This window comes from Geotrypetes seraphini, chromosome 11 (genome assembly GCF_902459505.1).
Source record: "Geotrypetes seraphini chromosome 11, aGeoSer1.1, whole genome shotgun sequence".
Classification (NCBI taxonomy): domain Eukaryota; kingdom Metazoa; phylum Chordata; class Amphibia; order Gymnophiona; family Dermophiidae; genus Geotrypetes; species Geotrypetes seraphini.
This window is the reverse complement of record NC_047094.1, coordinates 36,873,723-36,895,737: the sequence shown is the minus strand read 5'-3', so window position 1 is coordinate 36,895,737 and position 22,015 is coordinate 36,873,723. Positions and strand designations below refer to the sequence as shown.

General features: G+C 43.0%; 1 protein-coding gene across 1 annotated transcript in view; it reads right to left on the bottom strand.

The window, feature by feature from the left end:
* The window catches only part of TVP23A (trans-golgi network vesicle protein 23 homolog A), a 50,805-nt gene extending 43,734 nt beyond the window's left edge, over positions 1 to 7,071 (bottom strand). Inside the window, exons 1-3 of the mRNA XM_033963143.1 lie at positions 7,030 to 7,071; positions 6,816 to 6,895; positions 906 to 1,050 (exon numbers count right to left, since the gene is read on the bottom strand). Of these exons, the coding sequence (XP_033819034.1) occupies positions 906 to 1,050; positions 6,816 to 6,895; positions 7,030 to 7,038 (234 nt within the window). The 5' untranslated portion in view covers positions 7,039 to 7,071. The remainder of the gene's footprint in view (positions 1 to 905; positions 1,051 to 6,815; positions 6,896 to 7,029) is intronic.
* Between the last annotated feature and the right edge of the window lie 14,944 nt (positions 7,072 to 22,015).

Here is a 22,015-nt window from a genome sequence, read left to right as displayed (position 1 = left end):
GTCCAAATGTTTGAATGCTGATGAGAAACAACATCGAGTGGGCACTTCCAAGTTGATTTTGCAGCATTTTCAGTGAACTGGTGCCAATGTTCTGGAACAACTAGTTACTGTTGATGAAACATAGTTGTACCACTATGAGCTCAGACAAAACAACAGTCCATGCAATAGTGGCACTCAGGTTCTCCAAGGCCAAGGAAATTCAAGATCCAAAAGTCTGCAGGAAAGGTCATCCAAGGGGCCAAACAGTTAATGCAGAATACCACTGTAACTTGCTGTGCCGATTAAAGGAGGCATTGAAAGAAAAAAGAGGGCAACTGCAGAAAGGAGTTCTCTTTTTGCAAGATAGTGCACCGACTCATAAGGCTGGCAAATCGATAGATGTTTTGATGCAGTTGCGGATTCAGTGCATAGATCATCCATCCTACTCACCAGATTTTGCTCCATCTGACTATTTTCTGTTTCCAAACCTTATAAAAATTTGAAAGGGTGACAATTTTAGAGTGATTCAGAGATGATTGCAGCAGCGGAGCAGTATTTCAGTGACCAGACATCAGAGTATTTTTTGAAGGGTTACAGAAACTTCGGACATGATTTGCCAAGTGTGTTGAACTTAAGGTGAATAAGTGGAATAACTTGTAAGTTTCATGGCTCCACGTTGTCCCTTTCTTGGTTAAGCTGACAACTTTTCAGCACCCCCTCGTAGATAGGCTTTCCATAGGTACATTATTATTCTGTACCTCCAGAGGGGGGAAGGGTGTCACACAATTTATTTTACAATAATCATGGGGTTACAGTCACCAAAAGATTGGGAAGCACTGCTATAACATTAACATGGTCAAAAGAGAAAACAAAAATCATCAAAACAAAAGCTTAAATTCTACTGCTGGTTCAGAAAGTTGTCTTACCTTGACAGACCAAAAGTCAAAGGACAGAAGAAGAAGAATAGTGACAAAACAGGCAACAAAGCTTTTGCTGAACCAGTCACAGAACAAGTACGTAACAATAGCGCTCACTCGGAAAAACAGGTGAAAAAAGGTGGCCAATGGATGCCTAGGAAAACAATCCAAAATACTTACAAAAACCAGACAATTGCAAAACATTAATAAATATTTCTGGACAGCCTATTTATACATTAGAGGCTGACAATTTGTGTGTTAGTCCCTCTTCCCAACCTCCCAAAATCATTTCAAGTCTCCTGCATTCAAAATAACAGTGAGGAGAAGAAACAGAAAGAGTAAATGAAGAAGGAAAAATTCTGAGAGAGAAAGCAAAGAAGGAGTACAGAGGGTGAAAGGAAATAAAAACAAGAGATAAAAGATGAGCATGCAGAAGACAGCAAAGGAAAGAAGGGACAATAGCTAAGATTTTCCTTTAGGAGAGAGATTGTAAAAAAACGAGTGAGAAAAGTAATTCCCTAGGCCAGTGTTCTTCAATATTGGCCCCCATTGTCTTTCTGGGTTTTTTCTCTGCTACTCTGCTTTTTCTCAGGCTCAGAACAAATAGGAAAGTGGAGGTGGGGGGGAGAGCTGCAAGCTTGAATGACAAGGCCATTTCTCAATAGATAACTTTGAGGATACTCTCCCCCCCATGAAATTTGAATATGGGCTGATGAGGATGGATGACATTACACACATTAGCCAGCAGTGTCATGGGAAGATATCTGGTGGCTCTCCTTCAGTTCATTAGAATCCAAAATAGCCCCAGCTTAAATATTAACAAGGACAACTGCCCTAGGCTGAATACGAGACAGGGAGCGTCTGACATGAGTCTGAAGTAGAAAATAAGTGGTGAGAGTAAAGACAAGAGAAGGGAATAAAACTGCTGATAACAACTGTAAAACACAGTGGATATATCATATATACTTGAATATAAACCGAAGTAATCCTCCCCCCCCCCCACAAAAAAAGAGAAAAAAAAATTGGCTCAAACATAAACCAGGGGGGTGGGGGTTATATTCAAGTGCCCTGCCCTTCAGGCTCTACTCCCAGCCTCCCTACCCTGCCTGGCTCTCCCAATGCCTTGCAAACCTCCACCAGACTTGCCATAAGCCCTGGTTGTCCAGAGGTGGGCCAGGACAGGAGGGATCCCTCCTGCTGTGAGTTCTCATGGCAAAGAAACTGTGGGAATTTGTAGCAGCCATTCAGATAGAGGCTCTACATGGGGCAGGAGCATAGGAAGATCACTTCTGCCCCAGTTCACCCCTGGACCACCAGGGATTTTAAAGGTACGCATTTTACTAATCGAGGAGGCAGGAGGAAGGTGAGAGTTGTTAGAGTTGGCCAGGACAGGAGGCGGGAGGGATCCCTCCTATCCCAGCCCACCACTGGACCACCAGCACAGCTGATCACCTGCCCAGAAGATTGTAGCTTTGGTGCTGCTCAGCTGATCACAGGCAGGGGCGAAGAGAAGAGGTTTTTTGCAGCAGGCTTGACAGGAGGGGGAAGAGCTGTGCCTACCAATTTGTTCTTCTGAGCAGGCACCAGGCACAGTTCCTTCCCCTCTTACCAGGACTGCTCCACACAAATATCATGCATATAATTTGCATGCTATTGTGCTGAGCATCACCTGGTAAATTAAAATCACTCCCAACATGGTTTTTATTATCGTGTTGGAGCTTTGTGCATCCTGCCCTCAGTCCCTCTTTTCTTGTTGCTGCTGACCCTCTTCCCCAGTTCCATTTCCTTTTTTGTCTACAAATTAAGCCATTTACAACTTTAATTATTTAACTACTGAAATTTAAGTAGTTAACCTTTTTAAATTATTAACTGTTTAAACAGCAGATACCCTGAAGAGCTGCCTGAAGCTATGGGGGGAGGGGGAAATGAAACAGATTGATTTAAATTTAAGTTCCAGAGGTTTCTCTTAGGGGTAGCACTCTCTCATTTGGTTGATGCTCTTTTAGCAACCTCAATAAAATAGATCAAAGTAATATTTTAAAAATCCATAATGAAACAAAAAGTAAATTTGAAAGATGCTAAAAAGAAATACTGAAAGATGCTAAATGGGGGGCAGAATGAAAGCGAGAGAGAAGAAAACCAAGAATTAAGGGTGTGAAAGGGAGGAGTGAAAGGTGAAAGAGTAAAGGAAGGAATAACAGAATAGAAAGAATGATTGTGGGAAGCTGAAGTGACAGAAAAAGATGAATGAGGGAGACTAAAAGTGAAGGGAATTAACAAATGGACAGAGGGGTATAAAATATAGCAAAAAGGATGTGACATATCCATCTCACTTCCCACTGAAAAAAAAATTGTGTTTCCTCATCCCCCATACATCTTGGACATCTGCCCACCCCAAATTCCTAGATCTATCCCTGGTATAGTCACATTAAAATAACTTGACAGTCTGCTCTGTTTAAGCTACAAAACTAGGCATTTAACCCTTCTATGCCAAATGAATATTAATAACAGGTTTACTCAGTAAAGTAGTTAATAAGCAACTGTAATAATATCATCATCATCATCACCATTTTAATTCAGCTTTAGATACAACAAATAATACTCAGGAGGAATCAGACTTCTAGAGTTTGTTTCTGCCCTAAGATTACCGCTTTGATATTCCTGCTTAGAATGTATCTTTAGTTTTGTGTAAAATCAAACTAATCAGGGATCAAGAGAGAGAAAGGGGTATTCACCTTTTGTCGGAGGAGCAAGGGGCCATAATAACCAAGGCCCCCTTGTTTGTGGAGTAGTAGAACTAGGTTGTTTGGAGTACTTGGGGGCATAGCTTGTTTATCTGGAATATTTACATTGAACTACTGTTTTGTGTTTCACTGTTTCAATGGAAAAAAATATGTAATAACAAACATCAAACTAATCAGGTTTCACTAAAATATTAACATTAATATTAATGTGATTACCTTACTAGTAAAGTTTAGATTCCATAAGTCCAAACACACCTCACTGCATCCTTGTTATTTTAGGAATGTTAATTTTAAGTATTAACCCCCCTTTTAACAAAACAGTGGTAGAAGCTGCCGCGCAGCAAATGCTTCAATGCTCATTAAACCCCTATGGGCATCGGAACGATTACTGCAGCAGCAGCGGCTACTGCGGCTTTGTAAAAGAAATCCTAAGTGTACTGGTAGAACCTTCATCGTGAACATTTGCTACAATCACAGTGAAATTCTTGAATGGATTTTATTATATCTCTATTATGAATGATACGGTGAGAAAATCCATCACCGTTCCCGTCCCCGCGGATAACCGCGGGGAACCATCTCCATGTTATTCTTTAAGGAGAGAGGGAAGAATCAGAGTATGAATGGGCCCAGCCACTGGCCCTCAAGCCTTGCATTGAAGAACGCTGGAGTAGAAGGACTGAGTTTGAGATGGATACTAAACAATGGCATGGAATGCTTTCCCATGGTTATCCGCGGGGATGGGACCGGTGATGAATTTTCTCACCGTGTCATTCTCTAAAATTATCTATCTATCTATGTTACTTTTCAGAACTTCCACTTATTCTCTTTCATTATTTATACTGCTTTTTTAAATTTACAAATATTTTCACATGTATGTAAACAACAAGCCAGTCCAAACATTTGGATGCCCTTCTGATAAATATACACATTTTTACAGAGGGCAAGGTGGAATTCTGTGCAACTGTGCAGCACAGAATTTGTGCAGAATTCCCCGTCTGTGTAGAATTCTCCACATGCAAACAGACAATCAAGTGGTCATGTACTGCATAAACAAACAAGGAGGCATAGGGTCTTTCCTACTATGTCAAGAAGTAATTCAAATTTAGGCTTGGGCAATTCCTCAAGGCAGTGTATCTAGCAGGCAAACAGAATATATTAGCAAACAGATTAAGTAGACTCCTTCAACTTCACAAATAGTCACTGAACTCAACCGTCCTGCGTCAGATATTCTCACATTGGAAGACTACACAAGTAGGTTTTTTTGCTTCATCCCACAATCACAAGCTTCCTTTTTCCAGACTCTGCACACCCAATCGTCTGGAGTCAGATGTGTTTCTCCTCAACTGGCAACATAAATTTCTTTATGTTTTCCTCCAATCCTTCTCCTACTTCAATATAGTATCAGGAAACCCATCACACTTCGAATCTTTCCATTACTGCTGACAAAAAACAAAGCTCTTCTCCATCCCAACCTACATTTGTTAGAAATGTATCTAATCACTAGATATCCTCTCTGCACCAGTAGCAGCCATCATAGAAGCTTCAAGAAAACCCTCTCCAAGCGCTGTTATCATTTCAAGTGGATTCACTTCACAGCTTGGCGTAATCTCAACTTGTTAGATCCAGTCACTTGTCCTATTCCATTGGCTCTGGACTATCTTTTCAGGCTCTCTACCTCCAGTCTCACAACTACTTCAATCAGAGTTCATCTCAGTGCTATCACAGTCTTTCATTCACTCCTAGATAAGCATTTATCAGTGTATTCTTTAGTCTCCAGATTTATGGAAGAGCTTTTTTAATACAAAACCACCAATCAAGCCTCCTCCAGTCACTTGGGATCTTAATGTCCTACTTTCTGCCTTGATGAAGCCTCATCTCTCAAACATCTCATCTGGAAAGTAGTATTCCTCATAGCTCTCACTTCTGTACATCCAGTAAGTGAACTTCAAGCACTGGTGTCAGATCCACCTTATATAACATTTTATCATTATAAGAGTAGTTCTCTGTACTCATTCCAAGTTCCTACCAATGGTCATCTTGGAATTTCATCTCAACCAGTCTATAGTTCTTTCAGTCTTCTTTCCAAGACCACATTCTCAACCTGGTGAAACTGTGCTTCACACACTGGACTGTAAGCAGGCTCTTGTATATTACCTGGATTGGACCAAGCCTCACTGAACTTTCACTCAGCTGTTCCTATCACCAAGAGAATCATCTCCACTTGGTGAGCAGACTGTATCTCTTTTTACTATACTCAGATTGAGCTGACATTGGAGGGCCGTGTCATTACACATAAAGTTCAAGCTAGGGCGACTTCAGTAGCTCACCTACGTTCCACTCCCATTGAGGACATCTGTAAACCAGCCACCTAGTCCTCAATTCCTACCTACACATCCCACTACTGTTTGGAGAATCATTCCAAACAGGATAGTCGGTTCAGCCAAGCAATTCTAGAAAATTTATTATCTGTTTAAATGCCAACTTCCCTCCAACCCTTTGCATTTCACCAGACTCACAAATGACCCTGGCAGTTAAGGAGTTGTACATATGAGAATATGCTGCCTGCTTGTCCTGGGATAAAGCACAGATGTTATCCGAGGACAGCAGGCAGATATTCTCACAACCTTCCCACCTCCCCTAGTTGGCTTCTTAGCTTTTTTTTTTTTACTGAACTGATGGTCCTGCAAGCCTACATCAGGCGGGAAGGCACCGACAGTCTCAAGACTCTGAATTTTTTTTTTAAGTGCCAGTACACTTTTACACTGTCCTTACTGGGCTCCATGGATGATATCACCCACATGTGAGAATATCTGCTGTCCTCAGATATCACCTGTTACAGGTAAGTAACTATGCTGTATACAAGGGGTGCTGAAAAGTTCTCAGCACAACCAACCAACTTCCTAAATTCTGAGAGTTATTTTGCTATAACTGTAGCTGAAAAAGAGTGTAATCTTATTTCGTCACATGCCAATTTGCAGAAACGAAATTCTCTGTTTTTTGTCATTGTTTCAGATCATTGACTGAGCCATAGCCACCTCATTCTCTTCTGGATTGAGCTGAGAGAACTTTTCAGCATCCCCTCCTTATGTGTTTCTGCCTCTCCTAACCAAATCATGCTTTAAAAAAAAAATCCCCAGGTACAAGGCCCTGGTGGATGCTCCACCTGACTGCTTACCTTATTCTCCCTTTCCAGCGAGCCAGTTCCTCTTCATGGCCGAACTCCAGCGACACATCCTCTGTGTCGTCCACCAGGGCCTGAAATAATACACAAACACGCATAAATCGGGGCTCGCTTATCTGTTATCCCGAGAGCCCCCTCCCCCCACCTCCTCCGAAGCCGGACGCTTCTCTGTTTATCCCTGGCGGCCGTTCATCCTCTCTCCCCGTACCTCTTTCATGCTCGCTGCCCGCCAGGCTGGGCCAGTCTGCAGTTGCGCCTCTTCCGGGGAGGGGGGGGGGGGCTCGGAGTGCGGGGTTGCCGAGACAACCGGCTGGCTCACGCTCTCCCGGAGGCGAGAGATGCTGAGGGCGCCGCGAGGATAAGAGGAGCGGCGCTGATTGGCTGCCTTTGACGTCGCCCGCCAATGGCGGTACAAGGTGACTGGGTGGTGGCTCGTGCTGCTACACAGCTGGGGCAATGGGAGGGAAAGAGAAGAAAGGAGCAACGTTCGGTGCAGTTGCACGGCGGAGCATATGCAGCCTTCAGCGTCGCTTGGTTTTTACCAAAACGAGTCTGTTGTTGCACTGTGGCCCAACAGATCCACCAAACTCCTAAAAACTAGGCCAGATATCGAGGTTGGCACAGCGATCGCCTACAGAGACCCCCCAGCCACCAGGCATCTAACGTGGCAGAATTTTGTGGTGTGGGGTGACGGCATTGCTCTGTCTTACATAAAAAGCCTTCACCTTGCTGGGCCTGCCAATGCCCTCCACACTACATACACACACGCACACCTTCCTGCCCTGTCTCTGAATTTACAGAACAGTGAAAACACCCTGAGGCCAACCCAAGGATATGGGATTCCCTAGGTGAAGCTTCAGCCCTGTAACCCCCCCCCCCTTAGTGTTACTCAAGGCCCCCCAAACCCCGTTATTCAGAATTTCCCCTTCCCTGCCCTGTCCACCAAGTTGCCAGCATGTTTTCTTCCTCTTTCTATCCCCCCCCTCCCCCACCCCATGGCCAGTATCTCTTCTTTCCCTCACTGGCACAAGGGACTGTGGAACCATGAGCCAACTTTTAGGTCAGAGTCCCTCCCATTGGCATGCACCCCCCCTCTGTCAGGCTACCCTCCATGACCCAAGGTCTACCTTTAAATGCAGTTGTTTCCTACTGAGCATTTCACCCCAAACTACCCACACCAACTCTAGTGTTTTCCCTCTTCCCCCATTTTGTTGTAATTTCCTGTTTCCACAGGGGCAATTTAGAGGACAGATGCCAGAGCTGGTGCGGGTAGCAGTAGGTGAAACAACTCCATTTGATGGTAGACCAGGGATCAGAGAAGGTGACCTGAGAGATTGAGGAATGAAAGAAATGGAAGTTAGGCTGCTGCAAGGGAACAGGTGAGACAGACTTTTGAGTCCTTGAGGCTGTTCAATCTTAAGCCAGTGCCTCACCTGGTCCATACCTTGAGCTAGCCCCCCTGGGGGAAGGTAGTGAGGAGAAGGGGGAATGCTGGCAATCTGAGATTGTAGGCATTGGCGTAGCGAGGATAGGAGGCGCCCAGGGTAGTGGTGCTCCCATGTGTTCTCCTCTCCGCCCCTCCAACCCCCGCTCCTGCACCACAGTTGTGCCCTCCCTTTCCACCCCCATACTTCTAAAATTTTCTCCAGCGTGAGCAGCTTCTCCAGCCTACTGCTCAGGCTGGCTTTCCCTATGACATCACTTCCTGGCCCCGCAACCCAGAAGTGATTTCAGAGGGAGCCAGGCCAGCGAGAGCAGCAGACTAGAAGTACTTGCTCACGCTGGCGAAGATTTTAAATAGGTACCGGGGGGTGTGGGACAGAGAAAGGGCATGAGCATAGCATGGAGGGGTGGAGAGGTGCCAGCGCCCCACCAAGACGGCACCCAGGGCGGTCCACCCTCAACTCCCCTTACTACATCACTGATTGGAGAGATGTCAAACTCAGGGGGGGGGGGGCAGGGGGACACAGTTGATTGCCTAACTGCCTAATCTTCCAGTCCTGATTGCCTAACTGCACAAAATTTTATTTGCCCATTATACAAGGTTTTCCTTTGATTCTTTGATAAGATTTTATGCACAAAAAGAAAGGTCTTTGCAACATAATACAGAAAATCTCCTCAATGAAGTATTACATAGGGGGAATTACACACACAGTGCATGCCTACTTTGTTCCAATATATATATTTTTCATCCTCTCATTTCCTTTTACGCCCTGAGGCTTTCAGTTCAATTAGAAACACTGCTGGGACCTGGTGCCATGAGCCTTCGTTCACACCTGTGGATTTCTTTCATTCTGCCAAGGCTAACTATGTGCTGAAGGATATGGTGTAAGATTGCCCCCATGTGGCTACTAGGTATGATCAGCTGTGGGCTGGGTCAAACGCCTCAGCATGATGGATAATGAAGGGTGCCTAGTTGAATGAGAGCTATACTATATGCCAACACCGTGTCAAAATAGGAAGGATTGTAAAGTAATGCTGGCTTTCATCCTATTGGTGTCTTAATTGTGTGCACTCTATAGTTATTTGTAAAGAAAGCTCTGACCCACACATTTCCATATTGCATAGATCATGTGTGTGTGTATAGTATCAGTCTGTTTAAAACAGAGATTCTTAACCTTTTTTGGTTCCTGCGCCCCTTTAACCGATCAATAGTAGCCTAATAGTGCAGTGCCCTGAGAACTTATAACAAAAGATCAACAAAAAAAGAAATCCAACTGAATCTGCAGAAAAACCACCAAAACAGGAAAACCAAACAAAAACTGCAGACAATGTACACGATGCAGGCAAGAATTTATTGTACCAAAGTTAAATGCAGTAATAAAAAACCTTTTTACCAACCAAGAGACCCAACACGGTCCATGTTTTGGACAACATGCCTTCGTCATGGTAAATAAGGTATACAATGTGCCGCAACAAATGAAAGTGACAACAAATGCCTGTGTATTACACCATGGACCCCTGACGAATGTGCTAGTCTCCAATTGCTTTGAGAATTATGTGTAAGATAGAAGAGAACAACTTATCTTTCTTTCTTCAAGATCGGTGTACCGTTCTCTTCTATCTTATACATAATTCTCAAAGCAATTGGAGACTAGCACATTGTTTGAACCATTTTTACTAGGAGCTTTTTAGCCAGTGAAGTGACCGCTCGAACACCGTTATTCCACCATTGTGGAGGTGGGCGGGCCCCTGTCTGAGGCTCTTTTTCCTCCATCAAGACTGGTCTATGTGCTTATGTTCCAATACTAACACAGTACCCTTTTTGATTTTCCATTTTTGTGAAAATGTATTGTTGGTTACTACTGACAGATACATATGTTACTGTTAACCATTAACAGTGCTAACTGCTAATAAAAAAAAACATGATAACATAGTAAATGAGGGCAGATAAAGACTGAACGGTCCATCCAGTCTGCCCGTTATATCCATTAAAAATTAATGATTAAATTAACTTGTCTCTTTGATATTTCTAGATTGTAGACTGTAAAGTCTACCTGGTATTGTCCTAGGTTCCAAATGCTGAAGTTGTAATCTAATCAAACAATTGTGACATCACTGCTGAGGTTGGCTCTTAGGCATTGGTGGAATGAGGCATTATGACATCACCATCTCATCTCTGAAATGTTGCTACTCTTTGGGTTTCTGCCAGGTAACATAGTAAATGACAGCAGATAAAGACCTGAACGGTCCATCCAGTCTGCCCATTAAAAATACATGATTAAATTAACTTGTCTCTTCTTTGATATTTCTGGGTCATAGACTGTAAAGTCCACCTGGTGTTGTCCTAGGTTCCAAATGCTGAAGTTGTAATCTAATCAAACAATTGTGACATCACTGCTGAGGTTGGCTCTTAGGCATTGGTGGAATGAGGCATTATGACATCACCATCTCATCTCTGAAATGTTGCTACTCTTTGGGTTTCTGCCAGGTAACATAGTAAATGACAGCAGATAAAGACCTGAACGGTCCATCCAGTCTGCCCATTAAAAATACATGATTAAATTAACTTGTCTCTTCTTTGATATTTCTGGGTCATAGACTGTAAAGTCCACCTGGTGTTGTCCTAGGTTCCAAATGCTGAAATTGCCGTCCAAGCTCTCTCCAGCCTATCCAGCCATCCTGTTTGCAGGATATCTACCATAAGCCTGGCCAGTAAAATCCTCATGTTCCAAGTGAGTAGAGTTCCCATTGATGCCCTCCCCAGTTTGTTCTATACCAAATCACCACATATGGAACATAGACCATGCAAGTCTGTCCAGTACCAGACCTTATTTCTTTAATTTACATCCTTTGTTTTTTTAATTCCATCACCGTTTTCCTCTCCACCATTTCCCTTGGGAGGGCATTCCAAGCAATTACAACACTCTCCATGAAAAAGAATTTCCTAACATTGCTCCTGAGTCTTCTTCCTTGCAACCTCAAATTATGCCCTCTAGGTTTACCATTTTCTCTTCTCTGGAAAAGATTTGGTTCTATATTAATACCTTTCAAGTATTTAAACGTCTGTATCATAGCTCCCTTGTCCCTCCTCTCCTCCAGAGTATACATATTTAGGTCTTCTAGTCTCTTCTCATACTTCTCTTGGTTCAAACCCCTTACCATTTTCGTCACCTTCCTCTGGACCGCTTTAAGTCTTTTTACATCCTTCGCCAGATATGGCCTCCAAAACTGAACACAATGCTCCAAGTGCGGCCTCACCATCGATCTATACAGGGGCATCAACACCTCCCTTCTTCTGCTGGTTATTCCTTTTTCTATATAGCCTAGCATCCTTCTGGCTACAACCATCGCCTTATCACACTGTTTAGATGTTTAGATCTTTAGATACAATCACCCCAAGGTCCCTCTCTCTGTCAGTGTTTATCAGCCTTTCACCTTCCAGCACATATGGTTCCCTCGGATTTCTACCCCCCCAAATAACATCACTCTGCACTTTTTTGCATTGAATTGTAGTTGCCAGACATTAGACCATTCTTCTAACTTTTGCAGATCCTTTTTCATGTTTTCCACTCCCTCCAGGTGTCCACTTAGAAACATAGAAAGATGACGGCAGAAAAGGGCTATAGCCCATCAAGTCTGCCCACTCTTCTGATCCACCCCATTAAGTCTGAGTGCTAATGACTTCTGTTACAAATCTTGGTATCATCCACAAAAGGCTAATCTTACCTTCTAACCCTTCAGCAATCACACCACTAAAATTATAATGATATACAGTTATTCTATCAATCATCCTAATAACTACCTTCACTCGGTCTAAAATGTTTTAATAAATGGCCTCAGATTTCAAGACCCTTCTTTGCACCCCATTTGCTCTCTTCCCACACTCCTTGGGGCGTGGACACCACTGGTTAAGAACCCTGGTTTAACACATTCTTGCTTGGTAGTTGTTGCTTCTTGTAAGTTTAGGGGATTTTTTTTCTTAAATAAACATAGTAATGCTTCCAAAGAAAGGGTATCTCCCTAGAAGACCAAGGCTTACTAAAGTTAACAGGCATTCAATACTACTGAGATGTGGTTTACATAATTACCGTCTGAGAGCATCAAAAAGTTACATAGATATTTATGATCTTACTATACCAATTCAGAGCAGGCATTCAGCTGGAAGAGTGAAGATGAAGACACATTGATGGATAACAAGTAAGCATGCTTTAAAATTAAGTGCCACAGATTGCAGTATTTATAAAGATTGCAAATTCATGCACCAGAGCAGGGGTGGGCAGCCTGCAGCCCGCCATTGAATTTTATGTGGTCCTTGAGACTAGAGAATGACATGGGGACAAATTTGTCCCTGTCCCCGCAGGAACTCAATTTTCCCATTCCATCTCCCTGAGTTTTGTCACTGTCGCTGTCCCTGCCACATTCCTTAACCGCACAAGCCCCAAACACTCATGATTTTAAAGTGTTTGAGGCTTGTGCAGATGAGGACAGAGCTTGCAGGAATGGGGTAGGGACAGGAAAAGAACTTGCAGGGAAAATGAGCTCCCGCGGGGACGGGGAAAAAATTTGTCCCCATGTCATTCTCTACTTGAGACCATGGGAAGTATACACAGATAGTGTCCCACACAAACATTATTAACTAGAGTTTTGGCAATTTTAAATACTTTATTTGGCATATATTTCCAGAATAGTGGCAGAGATCTCACTAAACTTTTAAAGTAATGACAGAAGTATACGGCAACAGTAATAATTTATGTTCATTCAGTCATCGCATTGAGTTTTGTTGGCACTAAATTATTTGAAGCATATATTAATTTTCTGTGTGGAGCCTGCTAGGGATAGTACTGCCATTCTGCTCTATGTATAAAGGTTGTCCAGTCCTGCTATAGAGACTTCAAATGTCTTATTTCAAGTTTAATATATTGTTTAGGACAATGATTATTTAGAAGTTCTATTCTTGTTTTGGACTTCTGAAATTTTGCATTTAGATGTCCTATTGTATGGACACCCAACATTAAAATTTACAAAGACAGAATATGGATGTCTAACACTGCAGTACGTCCTTATGGCAAGGGGGCATAGTCTGGGCATGATCTGAGTGAGAGGGCCCAAAATATGGACGTCCAACTCCGATCGCAGAAGGGAAGGGATGTTCACATCTGAAAAGGATGGACGTTGTTATTTAGAGTTGGTACTTGACATGTCCGGGCAGAGGTGGACTGACCATTGGGACAATAGGGCAGTGTCTGAGGGTACACAACAGAATGGGGGACTACTCCCTCCTAGATTCCATATAGTTTAATCACTTTTGATAGGTGGTTAGGGGCCCATGACTCTTATTGCCCAGGGACTCAGATCACTGTCAGTCTGTCCCTGCGTCCAGGTTACCGAAAGGTGCTTTGATTGAGCAGCTGTCCATTGGGGGATTAACGCATGACACCTCCTTAATCCCCCAGTGGTTGCTGTTCCCTTCCCTCTCTCCTGTATGTGAAACCAACCAGGGTTATCAGGCTCTATGGCATCTTCAGCTATTATGGGCACTCTTAACAGAGCAGCTTGTAGATCTGAGCAGTAGTAGTGGAGAGAGAGCCAAGGGACCAGTGGCATAGTGAGGGTAGAAGGCGCCCGGGGCAATGGTGCCCCCGCCCACGTGCCCTCCTCTCCATTATGCTCCTTCCATGCCGTCATGCCACATTCGCACCCTTCCTTCCCACCCCTGTACCTCTTTAAATCTTCACCAGCGCGAATGGCTTCTCCAGCCTGCTGATTGCGCTAGATTTTCCTGTAATGTCACTTCCTGGCCCTGCGACCTGGAAATGATTTCAGAGAGAACCAGGCCAGCGCAAGCAGCAGTCTAGAGTAGTTGCTCGCCCTGGAGAAGATTTTAAAGAGTTATGGAGGGGCGGGGAACGGAGGGCGCAAGGTGGCATGCGGGGGTGGAGAAGTGCTGGTACCCCCACCAAGATGGCACATGGGGCGGTCCGCCCTCTCCCCCCTGCAGGGGACCTAGGTTCAAATCCCCATTCAGCTCTACTTTTTTATTGTTCAATTGTGAGCCCTCCAAGGACAGAAAAATACCTACTGTACCTGAATGTACCCCATTTCAATAGGTGTCACATATTCAGGCACAGTAGCTATTTTTCTGTTCCTGGATGGCTAACAATTTTTTTAAAAATCACAAACAGCTAATGTGGGAGTTGAACCTTGATCCCCTAATTCTCAGCCCATTGCTTCAACCATTACACTGTCCCTCTACTCTGCATGGCTATCTGTGTGGGCATTTTATAAGATGGATGCTCCTATGCTACAGAAGGAAGGAAACACTCAATCTAAAAATGTACTACTCATTGACACGGCAGAGGAATTCACTGGCGGACAAGGCCGAAGCAGTCTGTTTAGAATGCTGCTGGCTCAACGCTGATTTGGAGGGAGGTACCGAGATGTATGGCTCACTTACGGTCGGCGGTTCGGATGGGAGGGAAGGATGGCTAGGCGGGGGGAAGCGCTTCTGGCAAATCCCGATTAGGGCTTATTTTCGGGGTACGTCTTATTTTCGAGGAAACACAATAATATGATGAATCAGACAAACAGTTTTCTATACATTTCTCTATAGGCAGTTAATGAAGTTTCTTATAAAATATAGAAACAGTATCATATTTCTTCAGACCATATATCAACCTCACTGCAGTATTTTGAATCAGCTGAAATTTTTTATTTTTTACCATTTTTGACTTTAAGTTCAAATACAAAAAATTACAATAATCGAGTTATGATATATCAGCATCTGAACCACCAATGCAAAATGATGTTCAGAACAAATAAGATTTCACCAATCTCAACTGTCTCATTACTTACTGGGAAACTGGAACACGATGGCCTGCCAAAGACTCCCACATAGACACCACATTGCCAGAATAACCCTTCACCTCAGCTGCAGAGGCAGAACATGACTCTCACAAAACAGGGAACTGCAAAAAAACATGGAGGCAAAAACTGAAAGCAGAAATTCTAGACTGCCTGTCATGCAACACCAGAGAAATAGAAATAAATGCATGTCTTCCTGGGGCAGACTGATGTTTGTCCAAAAACAAAATCCAACAAATCTGCAGGAAGGGTACAGTAGAAACAAAAAGGAACTGCAGGCAACTGTACAAGATGCAAGCAAGGTTTATTTGAACAAAGTCATTGTGCACAAACAGACCACCTTTTTACAGATCATAGGACCCAACATGGTCCATGTTTCGATCAATTCATCTTCATCAGGGGTCCCTAAGAATGATGGTCGAAAAAAAGCTATTGCTACTGTTTTTGCAGCACTGCAACATTTCCCCAGACTTTACAGAATCAGGCAAAATTTGTTGTGAGCTTTTTTCAGACCACCATTCTTAGGGACCCCTGATGAAGACGAATTGATCGAAATACGGACCGTGTCGGTGGTCTGTTTGTGCGCAACAATTACTTTGTTTAAATAAACATTGCCCACATCTTGTACTGTTTCCATCTAGTCCAGTATCCTGCCTCCAGATGTGGCCAATCCAGGCCACAAGTTCCTGGCAGAATCCCAAAGAGTAGCTAGATTCCACGTTACCAATCCCAGGGGTAGCAGTGGCTTTCCCCATTTCTGTCTCGATAGCAGGCTAAGGACATTTCCTCCGGGGACTTGTTCAATTAAAGGTCATACTGCAGGGATAATGGGAAGCAGTTTACCATGTCAGAGTATTAGCAATTGTTAATCACTTTTCAGTATGCTCAACGTGCAAATCACACAGCATATGCTCACTCTCATTTATGAATGGTGATCTTGCACCTTTGAGCTGATTGACAGTCTTACGATATCTACGTTGGAAGGAATTTAAAAAAACAATGAGTATTCTAAAATTTCAGTTCTATGCCTTCAAAACCAACCAGCTTTAAAAAAAAAAAAATCAATGGTTCCAACAGGAAACACTGCATCGGCAGATCCATCCAAAGAGACAGGTTGTGCAAACATCAACACCCATGGCAGCACTGACTGAGAACATATTTAGTGAAATCACAGTTGTAAACGCTTGAAATAGCAATTGGGATTACTTATAAAAAACATTATTTATTATGTCTCTAAAAAGTGTTGCAATTCAAAATATTAAAATTCTCAGAGCAACCAGGCGCAAACCTGCCCTCTAACAAATTCAAATGAAATCACAATAAGTACAACAGTACATCTACAAATAGATTTCGATAAGAAAAAGAAAAATTGGTTACAATGAGAAAACCATAAAAACGGCCTGGGCTCCCCATATTTTCCAGACTTCAAATATAGGGCCTCTACTTTTAAACTGCGCTAGCAGTGTTTAGCGCGAGAAGCCGCGCTGAATGACTCGCGCTGCTCCCAATGCTCATAGAGTTCCTATGAGCGTCGGGAACAGCGTGGGCCATTCAGTGCAGCTCTCTGCGCTAAAAACAGCGCAGTATAATAGAAGAATGGGTAATTTCACTTTACAGTGTTGGCTTTTAGCACTAACGTATACTATGCTGCTATGCTATTAGGACGCTGGTGAGATCGTGCAAGTGAACAATGCAGTGAGTAATTTATATTTATGTCTTTTTGAGAGAGTTTTTGCTATGAAAAAAGATGAGAGATATTTATATCAGTGGTTCCCAACCTTGTCCTGGAGGACCGCCAGGCCAATCGGGTTTTCAGGCTAGCTCTAATGAATATGCATGAGAGAGATTTGCATATAATGGAAGTGAGAGGCATGCAAATCTGCTCCATGCATATTCATTAGGGCTAGCCTGAAAACCCGACTGGCCTAGCGGTCCTCCAGGACAGGGTTGGGAAGCACTGATTTATATCATTATTTTTACAGATGTGTGTAAAGAAAGTGGGAGTCAGAAAGCCCTGAAGAAATGATTGTATACCGTGAAATGTTGGCTAGTAGACAAGGCGCCACTGAAGAGTTTTACAGCACAGTTGTCAAGGTTGCTAGATCAGTGGTTCCCAACCCTGTCCTGGAGGAACACCAGGCCAATTGGGTTTTCAGGCTAGCCCTAATGAATATGCATGAAGCAAATTTGCATGCCTATCACTTCCATCATATGCAAATCTCTCTCATGCATATTCATTAGGGCTAGCCTGAAAACCCGATTGGCCTGGTGTTCCTCCAGGACAGGGTTGGGAATCACTGCGCTAGATAACATCTCAGTCCCACACTTAAAATGAGCATAGTGCAAAGATAGGGAACTCCGGTCCTCGAGAGCCGGTTTTCAGGATTTCCCTCAATGAATATGCATTGAAAGCAGTGCATGCAAATAGATCTCATGCATATTCATTGGAGAAATCCTGATAACCCGACTGGAATACGGCTCTCGAGGACCGGAGTTCCCTACCCCTGGCATAGTGGCAATGGTACAATCTTTACGGAAGTTTTTTCTGCCGATGATGTGGGTGGAGGAGGCTTGAGCATTTGTGCCCTGCCTGAACAAACCTGAGGCCTTTTCTTCCGTTCAGTTAATACTCTCAGCCTTACAAGTGGAGCAAGTTGGTGATTGTTGTTACTCTTAAAATTGCAATTGCACCTACTTGAGCATGTGTTTATAATAAACATGTCGGTGATCTGTCAATGCTATAATGTGCATCAGTACCCGCACAGCCCAGGATGACCTGCAGAGTCTGTCTCCCCCAAAATAGATCCACCGATGCAGTGTTCCCGCTGGGTCCACCGATCCCTTTGAAGGAGGTTGGTTCCTGAAGGCATAGAACCGAAATTTTAGAACAATACTACTAGTCCACAGAGGGGGGGAAAAAACCAAATTGAAATTGGTAGAAAGCCTGGGGCGAAGACTTGATGCTACAGTAGGGACTCCTGACCCCTGCACAATACACCAGAGACAGAAATCAGCTTTCAGTGCCTTAAACATTTCTGCACTGTGTACCTCACTGCAATCCTTTTTATTGCATCTATTTGCAAAGGAACAGTGCTTACCTATATGAAGGGTCAATATTACCCCAAGGGTTCATCAAACAGCAGCAGGCTATGGCACCAAACAGTACAGGACTGGAGGAAGCCTTCAGCCAGACATTCTGAAAGGCACAAACCTACGTGGTGCCCTTAGACTAGGATTCCAAAGGCTTTTTTCTTTGCCTTGTTTTAAACTGATTGGCTGGGCAGGCTCAGAAGTTCTGCCAGCCAACCAATCAAATTACCCCCACCCCCTTTTTATGAAGCCATATTAGGCTTTTTTTTATCACTGGCCATGGTGGTATTAGCTTCGATGCTCATAGAATTCCTATGAGTTAAGGAGCTAATACCACCACAGCCGGCGATTATAAAAAAGCCTAGCGCAGCTTCATAAAAGGGGGGAGGGAAATGCCTTTGGGAAGTCTGTCCTACCTCTGAATCCCTGACATTCCTGTGCTTGAGGACTGCAGAGGAAAAAGCCCGAATAATGTGCTGGCCTTCAGCCTTCAGCTGTCAGGGGATTCAATATCTGTAGAGAATCACCTGATGGCATAACGCCGGCATGACCCATAGGCATGTTGGAGGAGCCGGGAGCAAGCATCCTACATGGTGAAGGAGTCGGGAGCCAGCAGCCGGCATAGAGGTAAAGAGCTGGGAGCGAGCAATCAGCAGCCCCCAGTCAGGACCTTCACGAATACCCTGAAGGCCCTGACTGCACGCCACTGCTATGCTGCCACCTGTCCATGTCCTTTGTTTCTTGCCGCTCCGTCTTTCATAATTTCAACATTTCAGTTAGTAAATAGATGTTCTTTCTGGATAATTCCAGTACATGGACATCCATCTCACAAGTATTTTAGAACAGGTCGTATCCTGTTCTAAAATGCACATGAGATGGATGTCCATGTACTGGAATTATCCAACATGAACATCTATTTACTAACTGAAATGTTGAAATTATGAAGGAGGAAGGGGCAGGAAACAAAGGATATGGACAAGTGGCAGCATAGCAGATGGACATCCTTATTCTAAGTTGGACATCCTTCCAAAAATGTCACACCATGTATACTGCAAATCATAATTCCTAAATTTGAATTAGAATATCAAAATATCACCTCGTTCTATATTTTTTCTGTATTTTCAAAGAAAAAGTATTGAAATACTGAAATAAAGAACTTAACCAGTATTTTAGAGGAAATAAACTTTGAGTAGTTCAGCCGTTTGTTGCTTCGACCATGAAGAGTCACAACAAAACTATTCATTAAGGAACAAGAGTTTATTTTCACTTTCAATGTTTGGTGCTTGCATTTTAAGTTTGTAGAGCACAAGTCTGAAGTTTGGTTCATAGCAATAGAAGTAACATTAACTTGTAAGTGTATTTTCACTTTTATCTAAGATTCTTTATATTTTTGTTTAAATAAATTTATAGAAAATGCAAAAAAAAAAATAAGAAAGAAAGAAAAACACATCTGTTCCACCCTATACATATGAGATCATGCAACTGAATGTCAGTACATTGGAAATATCCTCCCTTATCTGGCAATACTGGTTTAACTAATTTGGGTTCTTTCCAAGCAGACAAGTTTGACAAGGGGTTTTCCTGCTGACACAGAAGATTAAAGAAAGTTTGGCATGAAATTGAAAACTGCCATGCAATAAACTACAGATGTGCAGAGAACAATAGGGGCATTTTCAAAGCTTTAAAAAAAATCCAAAAACCCATCACCTGGACGTCCAAGTACCGATTTTCAAAACCAACTTTATGGATGTCCAGTGGGACTTCTTTGCCTCTGTGCATCTAGAGGATGATGGGGGTATATTATGGGCATACTTAAACTTGAAAGTCTTGCAGCTATAAGTCAAGCTTTACAAAGACATCCTAGTATGAAACTAGAGCAATGAGGGGACCTATACTGACCAAATGACCCCCCTCACACTCCCTAAAGCTCTGAATTAAAGAGTACATCCTGTTTGTAGAACAGCAGTCAGTATCTGGTATAGGAAAGGCTAGTAGAGCATCACACATGTGGCTTAATTAGGCTAGTGGGTGGGCTAGTGAACCAGAGAGAGGAGGACCCAGACCCATAAGATACTCTGGCAACTACATTTATTGTGGAAAATGTTTGTCCTCCAAAACCCTACTATACTGCCCTATAGGTGCCACCTGCAGCAGTAAAAGTTATTGGGGTGGTAGACAGGTATAGTGGGGCTCACCCTAAATTATAAGGGAGTTCTGGTGAGATGTACATGTGGAACCCTTTATGTGAAGTTCACAGCAGTGCCCTCTATGGTGCCACATTGCTCTGTTGGGATGTCTATATGGACAATCCATTATTCTAGTGACCATCCCACATCTAAATGGTGTGGATTTTAAGTTGGACATTTCTGTGGTTGAAAATGGGGTTAAAATTGGATGTTTTGGCAGCCTAGACATCCTGGCAGCCAAGATGTCTAAGTAGATGATTAAAAAAAAAAAAGATTATTTTGGACATCTAAATGTGCCATGTTTGAAAATAGGCATTTCTCCACTCCCAATTTTGTACATTTTGTGTAAAACATACAAAGTTGGACTTAGATTTTCTATCGAAAATGGCCCTGCAAGTATACGTATTGTTTGCACTTAATCTGCTTGTATGGTGTTTCTGACCTGGCAGTTTCCTTCTGTCTCATTCCAACTCAGTCAGAGCCAGATCTGAGGTCCAGCACCATTAACATTCATTCACAAATATCAGGGAATATTTTTCATCTATTTCATATCTCCCTTCCTGTACCCCCCTCTCCTCCAACTCACATATACAAATACTTAGTCTGATCAGAGCAGGGTTAATTATTTGGTGGGTTTCTGGCAATCAAGCATATTGGGATCCCACCCATTACGCCACACACACACATTACGCCTAAACAAATGACCTTCTCTCACTATGATATTTCCCTTCACAAACCTGATGTAATTTCTCATATAACTCCAATACCTCATGTAACACTTCTCATATAACCCCAGTTTTTATGTAACATTTCTCCTCTTGCATTCTGTAATTCGCTGATTGTCCAGCCTTCTTTCAATGTGAACCACCTAGAAGTCTTTCGACTATGGCGGTATAGAAAAAAAAATAGAAAATAAATAAAAGTATAATTGCATTACTTCCTCGGCCCCTCTCTCATCTAATATAATTACATCATTTTTTTCTTTCCCCATCCCCTCCAAAATCACATCCCCTTCCTCTTCCCCCAACTTGTAGTGCTTTGCCGGTTGCACAAAATTTAGTTGTCAGGACACTATTTAGATTAGGGAGGGATGAACATGTGTCAGAATACTATGTGAAGTCTTATTGGTCAAAATTGGAATATCGAATACGCTAGAAGATGTTAGTGATGGTCTATCTTTGAGTGCCTGGATTGGCACCGAGATGTCTGGTGGATAGTATTCAGCCCTATGTTCTATTACCCAAATTGCATTCTGTATGCCGTGCTGATTTGTATATTCCATCTGTTGGGCGTTTAAGGCTGAAGATGTCAAAGACGAGCATGTTTACCTGCATGGAATGGGATTCCAGTGCAGATACGCCATTCCAGGGAATGGAATGAGATTCCAGTGCAGATACGCCAGCAGGGAAGTGTATGTACACTTCCCCCTCTGTATTTGCGAATTCCATATCTACGGATTCGGTTATTCGCAATTTTTGACCAGAAAATTTTTTTTTCATTTTTCGGGCAATTTTTAGCCCTGTAAGCCCCCCCCCCCCCTTAAGCCTTACCTGGTGGTCTAGCGGGTTTTCAGGCAGGAGCGATCTTCCCACGCTCCTGACCCGTGCATATCAC